This window comes from Eptesicus fuscus, chromosome 7 (assembly GCF_027574615.1).
Source record: "Eptesicus fuscus isolate TK198812 chromosome 7, DD_ASM_mEF_20220401, whole genome shotgun sequence".
Classification (NCBI taxonomy): domain Eukaryota; kingdom Metazoa; phylum Chordata; class Mammalia; order Chiroptera; family Vespertilionidae; genus Eptesicus; species Eptesicus fuscus.
The window spans coordinates 6487951-6498435 of NC_072479.1; the positions used below are offsets into that span (position 1 = coordinate 6487951).

General features: G+C 41.2%; 1 protein-coding gene across 1 annotated transcript; it reads left to right on the forward strand.

Annotated features, from left to right (window-relative positions):
* Window positions 1-216: 216 nt before the first annotated feature.
* Window positions 217-5439, forward strand: LOC103302383 (protein ZAR1-like). The gene is made up of 4 exons (XM_008159448.3): window positions 217-882; window positions 1674-1766; window positions 2893-2967; window positions 5296-5439. Exons 1-4 carry the CDS (start codon window positions 217-219, stop codon window positions 5437-5439), a joined length of 978 nt encoding a protein of 325 aa, XP_008157670.2.
* The last annotated feature ends 5046 nt before the right edge of the window (window positions 5440-10485 follow it).

Here is a 10485-nt window from a genome sequence, read left to right on the forward strand (position 1 = left end):
GCAATTAGGCCTTTGAAGGTAGGTAGCTCTTCTCCCACCACTCCCTTCAATTAGGGTGATAGGCAGCAGCTCCATCAGAATCTGAAATAAATGGAGAAGCTTGGATGAACCTGAACCAACTTGACCAGGAGAAAGAAGGGGCAGATGAAGGTGGAAGGCAGAATAAGGACATAAGCAAACTATACCAGGATATATTGCGCTAAGCCTGGACAGCAGATGGAGCGCTTTGTTCGAGTTCCCCAGGGCCTGTACCAGGGAGCACACTATGGGAACACACTGCCTTTGGGCCAGTCGGGCCTCTCTGACCACCAGCAGCCTGACTGGAGGCAAAACACTGGTGCCCCCACTTTCCTGGCCAGGACGGGGCTGGTGGTGCCCACAAATGCCTGGGCCTACTGCACTGACCCTTCCAAGAGGGCACAGCTTAAGGCCATTCTCTCCCAGATGAACCCCAGCCTGGGCCTGCGGCTGTGCAAGGCCAGTACCAAGGAGGTGGGCGTGCAGGTGAGCCCACGTGTGGACAGGTCTGTGCAGTGCTCGCTGGGCCCTCTCACCCTGTGCAGCTGCTCTTTTTGGGGCTACAGGGACCCCAAGGCACCCCTACCAGCCTGGGACCTCTATTCACCAGTAATGGACCTCCGGGGCTTGATCCGGCTGCGGAAGGACGGGAAGGATGAGGAGAGGGATGCTCTTTCCAGTCCCGCAGAGGAAAGCCAGCAGCAGCGGAAGTCATCACCACCAAGGCCAAGGTCACGAGAGGACAAGCAGGAGGAACTGTGGCAGCAGGACAGGTTGGGGGAGGAAGATGCTTCTAGTCCTGGGGAAAGGCGGAGCAAGCAGGCCCAGGGAGATGCCCACCCTCCCAGGAAACCCAGCTTCCAGGTGAACTTTGTTTTCCCCCTCCTCAGTCCTCTGCTGGCCTCTTCCTCTTTTCCATTTCTGGGGCAAAAAGAACAAAATCTTCCTGGCTTCCTCCCTTTAGTTGATGAAGGAGAGGAAGTTCTGAAAATATGTATTTCAAACGTTATTTTAAAAATTCTTACCAAGGATGTATTTATTGATTTCAGCGAGGGAGTAAGGGAAAGAGGGGGGCGGGGAGAGAGAGAGAGAGAGAGAGAGAAACACCAATGTGAGAGAAAAACACCGATTGGTTGCCTCATGTATTGCCCAATCAGGGATTGAACCCAAAGTTATGTGCTCTGACCAGAAATCAAACCCACAACTGTTTTGGTGTATGGTATGACACTTCAACCAACTGAACCACCTGGCTGGGTGTGAAAACTGGTGTTTTACATGGCCTCTGTGTTTTGTAACTTACTGGTGAAATATGGTGCCAGCTTTAAGCATGTGCAAACCAAAAGTCTGGCAACCATTATTAATTGGGTTAAATGAAGAAGGATTTCATGTCTGTGAAGTATATGATCATAATCTCATTCTGGAGAGACTGTGTTTATGGAATTGTGGAAAATGGATTGAAAAAGTGTGAGAGGCAGCAGGTAGAAGAATCCCAGAGTAATCCTTCAGAGATGAGGCACTAAATTAATGTAATAATGTTGAGAACAGCTGTGAGTGAGGTTAAGGAGGCTTTTTGTATTTTTTATACTAAGCCACAAGAAAGAAGGATCTGGCTTTTTTCCCTCCTGGATAATAAAAGACACTTCTTTTATTTTCAGTTTTTGGAACGAAAATATGCATATTTTCACTGTAAGGATTGTAAGACTAGATGGGAGAGTGCTTATGTGTGGTGCATTTCTGGAACTAGTAAGGTGAGTAAAAGTGTATGGGACATGGATGAGGGTTGGGCAGGTACAGATATTAAGTGGAGGAAGAAAGTGTTTCCTAATGGAGCATAACTTAATATTGTCTCACTCATCTTGGCATCCTCCATGCCAGGCACATAATAGGTGCTCAGTAAATGAACTGAACTGAACTGGACAGTCCACATGACTTCCTGAGGCTGCTGACCCATGTCCTGGTGTTTGTTCTGTTGGGTTTGGTACTTACGTTGGACCACATATCAGGTTATTTAGATGAGCTTTTGTTCTTGCGGACATTAGGACTTTGTGTAATCATTTCTCAGTTGTTTTTTGAATAAGTTTGGGCATTAGCGCTAAGGAGTTTCCACTGTCTGTCCACAAGTAGGGCAATAAGAGAGCTTCTTTAGGCTAAGGAGTTCCTCCCTTACTTTGAATTAGTTGTCAACATGTTCAGATTGGGGAAGATTTCAGTCTGTGTTTTCAGATTTTCTAGGACAATCACATCATAGAACAGTAGGCTGGGGCTAAGCAGCTTTTTTCTCCTTTCCCTTCATTTTGTAACAGTCTACAGCTGGTCTGTGTCACCAGCTTCTATGAGCATTTGGGTGGGAATCCCTAGCTGTAGAGGGAGAGGTGTGCTAAGGCCTGAATGAAAGCATGACTTTTCACACTAGTCATTTACTATATCTGAAGGCAAATAGATTTTTAAACTAAAATAAAAGTGCTTTCCTTTTCTTGCCAGAAGAAAAGCAGTGGATTTAATTCAAACCCTCTAAGACATTAGGATACAAAGACATAGAACTCATCCTCAAGACATTTACACTGACGGCAGTGACGCAGACACAGTGTGCTTTGGTGACAATCAGTGGCACCTATGGCATGGACGTGGTACAGAAATAACACAGGAGGGGATGAGTAACCTTGTCAGGAGGAAGGCATTGTGATATCTGAGCAGGATTTTAAAGGATAAATAGGAGTTCACCAAGTAAGGTAGGGAGAAAGTGTGCCCGAGGAAATGTACACAGCCTAGAAACCATGTGTATTGGTGGTACAAAGGAAAGGAATGAGCTACTTAAAAACTGGAGCCTAGGGTACATATAAACTTGGATTTAAAAAAATACAAATTTCTCTTTAGGTTTATTTCAAACAACTCTGTTGCAAATGCCATAAGAGTTTTAACCCTTATCGGGTAGAAGCAATCCAGTGTCAGGTAAGCATATAGAACACTTCCTTGTGTCTAAAATGTTTTCATTGTTACCATGAAGCTTTTGTGGCATAATGTTTGGATTTGATAGAATTGGATATTTGTGTAGAAGTGTTTTTCTATATGTTTGAATTTTTATAATATTTTAAGGAAAAAAGCATAAATTCTGTTGTTTTTTTTTTTGAGGGGGTTATAATGGGAGATTTAGTCTTAAGTTGCCTTAGGTGGTGTGTTTATGTATGGGGTAGTGTGTTTTTTTCTCAAACACCCAGTGTATGGATGTAATAATTTAATGGGTAACCTTTATTAAGCTTTTACTATGTGCCAAATTTTGGGCTAAATGCTTTACATGCATTATCTGCTATTGAGTTACTGATTTGTTAGTGTATTTTTCAGTGCTAGAATTTTTGTCTTTAAAAAAGTGACTTTCAGTTTTCAGCTGGAAATGTAATTCTCATTTCTTTAAACATATTAAGCACAATTATCTTAATATCTGTATCATATAACTCCATTCCCTATGGTTCTGTTGCTATACTCTTGATTTTCCTCACTTTCAAGTGTGCTGTTTTGTTTCCTTTTGTACCTTTTTATTTTTGATTGAGGACTAGATATTGTATATGAAAAATTACAGTAATATTTGAGGCCTAGAGTAGTATCTTCTTCTACAGAAAACTTGTTTGCTTCTGGTGGGCAGACTAACAATTTCAGTTCACTATTTTCCAATCAGGGATGAGCTCTTTTGAAACTGGGCTTTGGAATCTGTGAAGGCTGGTCACGTTTTGGCTCATCCTTATTCTTAGAGGATAGCCTTTCAGAGTTTTAATACAAAATTTGAATTGTTTACTAGGGTTCTTCCATTTTGGAATATTTAAGATTATCCCTCTGTTAAACCCATTTTCAGAATTCTTTTTTCTTTTTGATGAAATATTTCTTTTTTTAAAAAAAATGTATTTTATTGATTTTTTTTACAGAGAGGAAGAGAGAGGGATAGAGAGTTAGAAACACCGATCAGCTGCCTCTTGCACCCCCCCCCCCCCACTGGGGACGTGCCCACAACCAAGGTACTTGCCCTTGACCGGAATCGAACCTGGGACCCTTGAGTCCACAGGCCGACACTCTATCCACTGAGCCAAACCAGTTTTGGCCCATTTTCAGAATTCTAATGTCTTTCACCTCTTCCAGAATTGGCAGATACCTTTAGAGAGAAAATAGCCCCAAATGTCAGGCTCACCTCTCTTTCTGGCTTTCCTTTTCTAATGCTTGGATAATTTTCTGGTGCCTTTAAATAGTTATTTTAAAAGAATTATTATTACTTTTTAGCTCAGCTTTTCCAGTTGTCCTAAGCAGGAAGCTTGGTCAAAAGTACTAATCCATTACTGCCAGAAACAGAAGCCCACCTTTAGAGGAAACCTAATTTTTTAATTGAGCCTTTTCTTCCTTACAAGGGTATTGTGAGAATTAAGTTAATCTATATAAAGTGCAAGTACAGTGCATATAGTAAGTATCATGAGAGTATTTGCTATTAGAATTTTCTTATAAGGACACATACTTATCAATAGGAGAGTGGAACCTATAAATGTGTATTACAAGGTTTGATAAATCATACTTAAGACTCTTGTTTGAAAAATTAAAATGCCTATTTTCACAATATAAAAGGTAAAGTTTGACCTACTCTGTTTGGCTATGGACATTTGCCTACAATAGAGCAGTGATTATTAATTGGGAGGGTGGGCCAGGCAGTATATCAGTGACCATGGGGTGTAATTTTATTTATCAGAAGACAGAATGGGATCATGGTTAAAAACACTTTAAATTCTAGTGAAGATCAGGCATGTCCAGAAAGAAAAGAAAATTTTTAACTACCTCTAGAACACCCTTTTTCCTAGTTGTAACAACCAAAAATATCTCCAAACATTGCCAAATGTTTGCTGGTGGGTAAAATACCACTGGTTGAGAATCACTGTGCTGGTGTTTTTAAATGTTCCAATGTAGATAATCAAATCATTTAATACTCACCCACTGCCCCTCATTCCCACCTGGTTATAAATGTGAACACTTACACAGTAAAGATACTCTATAAAACTCTAACGTGTAAAACTTTTCTCTTACATGAGATCTTCTTGATTGGCTCAGTGATATTCTCTAAAACATCATCTTTGATCACTCATCTTAACAAATGCATGCCATTTAATGGGATAAGAGTGGTTTTATACAACTTGGATGTATAAGGAGGATGAAGATACCACGGAGGGGGTGATGGGAAGTATTTTGGTTTGAGGATTACATTTGAAACACTAATTTGATTGTGTCCAAATTGTTCCTTATTTTCTAAAGACTTGTTTAAAGTCCCGTTGTTCCTGTCCTCTAAAGAAAAGAAACATTGACCTAAGGAGGCCTCATCGACAGGAACTTTGTGGCCGCTGCAAAGACAAGAGATTCTCCTGTGGCAATTTTTATAGCATTAAATACATCATGTGACAGACAGTATGATTTGTACAGGTCACCCCAGCACTTCTTGTCACTTACTGTACTGTTTCTTTTTTGTACCTTAGCTCTGACTGGGTTTTGGAAAATGAACTAGGCTTTTGTACTTTTCTAGGTTATATAACAATTGTATAGTATGACTAGAATGAAATAAATGCATGTAAAATAGACCATGAAGGAACATTAATTGGTGAATCCAGGGTAAAATCATAAAAAAAAATCATTGGGAAATGGTACGTAACTGTCACTTTATCACTTTTATTAAGGGAACAATGAAGAGGAACAGTATTCATTTGACAAACTTTTATAAGCTGGGTGTTCTAAGCACTGGGAATCTAGAGATGATCTAGGGGCCAGGTCCTTGCCCTCAAGTACACACAATAAGGATAGCAAATACTTCAACAGCAGGAAGTAAGTGCCAGGCATTATTTTAACTCATCACAGCAGCCATAGGAAGTGGGGTCTATTATATCCCTTCTTAACAGGTGAAGAGAGGCAGCCGCAGAGACGTCATGGGATAGAGCCAGGATGTGAACCCAGATGGACAAGGGATTTGCCCCAGGGCCTTCACTATTACATTTTCTCTCAGATTCAGATGTAGTAAGTGTTATAGAGGAAGCAGGGTGCTTTGACAGTGACCCCTTAGATAGTGTGGTTGGGAAGAGGCAACATGACAATGGAGATCTTCAAGATGAAGGAGCTGGGAGAAAAAATGGTTTTGATCCAAGGCAAGAGCAAAGGCCCAGAACGGGTGGGACAATGTACTTGGCATGTCCCAGAAGTAGGAGCCCCCAAGGCTAATGTGGGCTGTGGGCTGAGAAGACAGGGCTCAGGTCACAAAGGGTTCCTTCAGCCATGGTCCAGCAGATGGCAGCTCATAAAGGGGTTTCAACAAGGCAGTGACATCAATTCTTACTTTAGAAAACTCACTGCTGCCCTGGCTGGGTGGGTCACTTGGTTGGAGTGTCGTCTTGTACAACAAAAGGTTGCGGTCTCCATTCCCGGTCAGGACACATACCTAGGTTGCAACTTTGATCCCTGGTTGGGGCATGTATAGGAGGCAACCGATCAATGTTTCTAACATTGATGTCTCTCTCTCTCTCTCTCTCCCTACCTCTCACTTCCTCTCTCTGAAAATCAATAAAAACATATACTTGGGTGAAGATTACAGAAAAGGAAGAAGAAAACTCACTGCTGTGAGGGAAGACCAGGCAGAGTGGAATGAGGGAGACCAGTTAGGAGGTTAATGAACACATGAGCAAAATGATGGCTATGTCAAGGGTGATAGCTGTGGAGATGGAGAGAAATACTTCTACTCAAGACCATGTTTGGAGATGTAACGTACAGGATTGGAAGTGGATGATAAAGAACTAAAAGATGACTTTTAGAATTCTTTGCGCTAAGGGCAGATGGAATTAAGAATAACAGGAGCATGTTCCTGGATCAGATGATTTAATTTCAAATCCTGGCTGTGTACTTAAGAGATGTATGATTGTGGGCAACTTACTTTGTTTCAATTACTCTTCTCTAAAATGAGAACTATAATGGTACCTGTCTCCTGGTGGTGGGGTGAGAACTAAAGGAACTGATAAATGTTAAGCACTTAGTATAGAACTTGCAATACTTAGAGGGCTCTGTAAACTTAGCTGTCTTATTTTGGTGGGGCTTGTAGTGACGTGGGCAAGGGCTTCTGTTTTCAACATATTAAGTTTGAAATATTCGAGACATTTAAATGGAGATATAAGCTATTGAGTTATGAATCTGGAATTTAGGAGGGAAATCAGGGCTAGAGAGAGAGAGAGATTTGGAGAAAAATATAGTATTTAAAGCCAGTGTCCTGGGAGATGAAGAGTACAGCACAGGACTCTGGGGTGTGAACATTTAGAGCAATGATTCTGTAACTTTAATGTCCTGGGAGTTACCAGGAGTTCACTGGAGATTCTGATCCAGTTAGTCTGGGGTCTGAGTCTGCAAATCTGACAAGCTTCCAGGTGCTCTCGTGCCACTGGTCCTATAGATCGCATTCTGAGTAGCAAGAGATTAGCGGTTAGGTAAAAGAGGTGTTCAAGAATGATAGGAAAAGGATGGTATCATGAAAGCAAAGATAAAATAGTATTTTGAGGAGGGAGTGGCTTGAGGAACATCAAATGGTAGGGATGGAAGCTAAAGCTAATAGTGTCAAGATAGTGAGTGGAGATATTTTCTAGAAGTTTTGCTGTTAAAAACCAAATTGGTGATAGTGAGAAGGACATTTGTGGGAAATGGAGGTACTGAGTGAGTTGGTATATTCCTGGAAATAATTCAGTATAGAGAAGCTGAAGGTACAGCAGGGAGAGGACACTTAGACAGGAGCAAAACCCTTGAAAAGGAAGAGATGGGTTCGAAGAAGAGTGGAGTGATTAGGCCTGAATATATATATAATACACACACACACACACACACACACACACACACACGGGAGTAAGACACCACAGAATCAATAGATAAACCAAAAAAAATACAAACACCACACACCCAGCAAGAGGGTTGGGGCAGAATCTGTAGCGGCTGAGCTTATATACTGAAAATAAGATTAAGAATTGGATGAATATGGGGAGGACCTCAATGTAGTATTGTGGAAGTAGAAAGGGAATAAGTGGATGAGAAGAAAGAGAATGAGAAGAAAATAATAATAATAAATTTACAAAAAAATTGATTTCAAAAATGATATAAAAATTAAAAATAGCGAATAAAAAATAGTGATGGAAAAAATAATGTGAAAAGAAATAGAAAATAAAGCAACAAACAAAAACAGGAAAACAAGAAAAGAAGAAAAAAAGGGATAATAAAAAAATTTAAAAAATAAAAATAAAAGTGAAAAAAGTGAAGTGTCGTTCCTTTGGCTGGCTTATGATCCCAGTCGTCTGTACTGTACTGTTTCTCAGTTTCCCGTTGCTGGGGCTCAAGATTTCTCTTTAGGCCAGTTCCTGTGACCTCTCAGGGAGTATTCAGATTCCTTTGTATCATTCAGGGTGGGATCTGGGTGTGGCTGTATTGGTTGCCTGGAGACTGGAGGGAGGGGCTATCTCTCAGGAGAAAATGATGACCAGGGCTCAGATGTGACTCAGCACCAGACTCGCTACCACCTCTCCTGGACCGCCACCCACTCTCCCCAGATTCCACAAGTCCACACCTTCTCCTGCACCTCAGCCACGGGTAAGTGTCTGTATCCGAAAGGTCCTACGAACTAGGTTCAGTGAAGAAAGGCACAGGCCCCAGAGCGGGGAAGGACTGCATCCCTGCAAGCTCCTCTCTTGCTGGCACTTCGCAGTCCGGCCAGCCCTTCAGGGCTGCCTCTGAGCTCAGATCCAAAATCCAGAGTCCAAGGTCCAAAATCCCCTACCTCCCGCAGACCCGTGAACCCTTTTTTCACAGTCAGACGCTTTGCCTGTTTTCAGGGACGTGGTTTGGCGCCCTGTAGTTTCTCCCTGACCCTCTGGGCACAGAGGTCCGGCAGACTCTCTTGACAGTCTGATCGCTGCTTCTCTGTCTCTGGATCTGTTTTTGTTAATCAGTTTATGTTCATTATATTCCACAAATGAGTGAGATCATATGGATTTCACCTTTATCCAGGGGACCTCTGCCCTTCCCGGCTGCAAACTGTATCACCAGCTGCGTCTCCTTTGCCAATTCAGGCTGAATTCCACTCGTTTCAGACGCTCACTCTATTTGCTCCGGGACAAGGCTCAGGACACGTCTGTCTATTCTGCCGCCATTTTGTCTCTCCCCATTTGTTGATTTGTTGATGATAGCCATCTTGACAGGTGTGAGATGGTACCTCATTGTTGTTTTGATTTGCATCTCTCAGATGATTAGTGACTTTGAGCATGTTTTCATATGTCTCTTGGCCTTCTGCAGGTCCTCTTTTGAAAAGTGTCTATTTAGGTCCTTTGCCCATTTTTTAATTGGATTGTTCATCTTCCTTTTGTTAAGTTGTGTGAGTTCCCTATAAATTTTGGAGATTAAACCCTTATTGGAGATAACATTGGCAAATATGTTCTGCCATGCAGTGGGCTTTCTTGTTGTTTTGTTGATGGTTTCTTTTGCTGTACTTCAGAAGCTTTTTATTTTGATGTAGTCCCATTTATTTTCTCCTTAGTTTCCATTGCCCTAGGAGCTGTATCAGTAAAGATATTGCTATGACAAATGTCTGCTATTTTGTTGCCTATGGCTTTTTCTAAGATTTTTATGGTTCCCCATCTTACGTTTAAGTCCTTTATCCATTCTGAGTTTATTTTTGTGTATTGTGTAAGTTGGTGGTCTAGTTCCTTTCTTTCTCTTTCTTTCTTTCTTTCTTTCTTTCTTTCTTTCTTTCTTTCTTTCTTTCTTTCTTTCTTCCTTCCTTCCTTCCTTCCTTCCTTCCTTCCTTCCTTCCTTCCTTTTTCTTTCTTTTTCTTTCTTTCTTTCTTTCTTTCTTTCTTTCTTTCTTTCTTTCTTTCTTTCTCTTTCTTTCTTTCTTTCTTTCTTTCTTTCTTTCTTTCTTTCTTTCTTTCTCTTTCTTCCTCCCTCCCTCCTCCCTCCCTTCCTTCCTTCCTCCCTCACTCCCTTCCTTCCTTCCTTCCTTCCTTCCTTCCTTCCTTCCTTCCTTCCTTCCTTCCTTCCTTCCTTCCTTCCTTCCGTTCTTTGGTTCTCTTTCTTTCTTTTTCTTTTTCTTTTTGCATGTATCTGTCCAATTTTCTCCCGGCCATTTATTGAAGAGACTGTCTTGACTCCATTGTATGCTCTTGCCTCCTTTGTCAAATATTAATTGAGTGTAATGACTTGGGCCAATTTCTAGGTTCTCTGTTCTGTTCCATTGATCTATATGTCTGTTCTTGTGCCAGTACCAGGCAGTTTTGAGAACAATGGCTTTGTAGTATAGCTTGATATCTGGTATTGTGATCCCTCCAACTTTGTTCTTCTTTCTCAAGATTGATTGCTGTAGTTATTTGGGGTCTTTTTTCTTTCTTTTTTTTTTTTTATTCCAGATGAATTTTTTGGAGAGTTTGTTCTAGGTCTTTG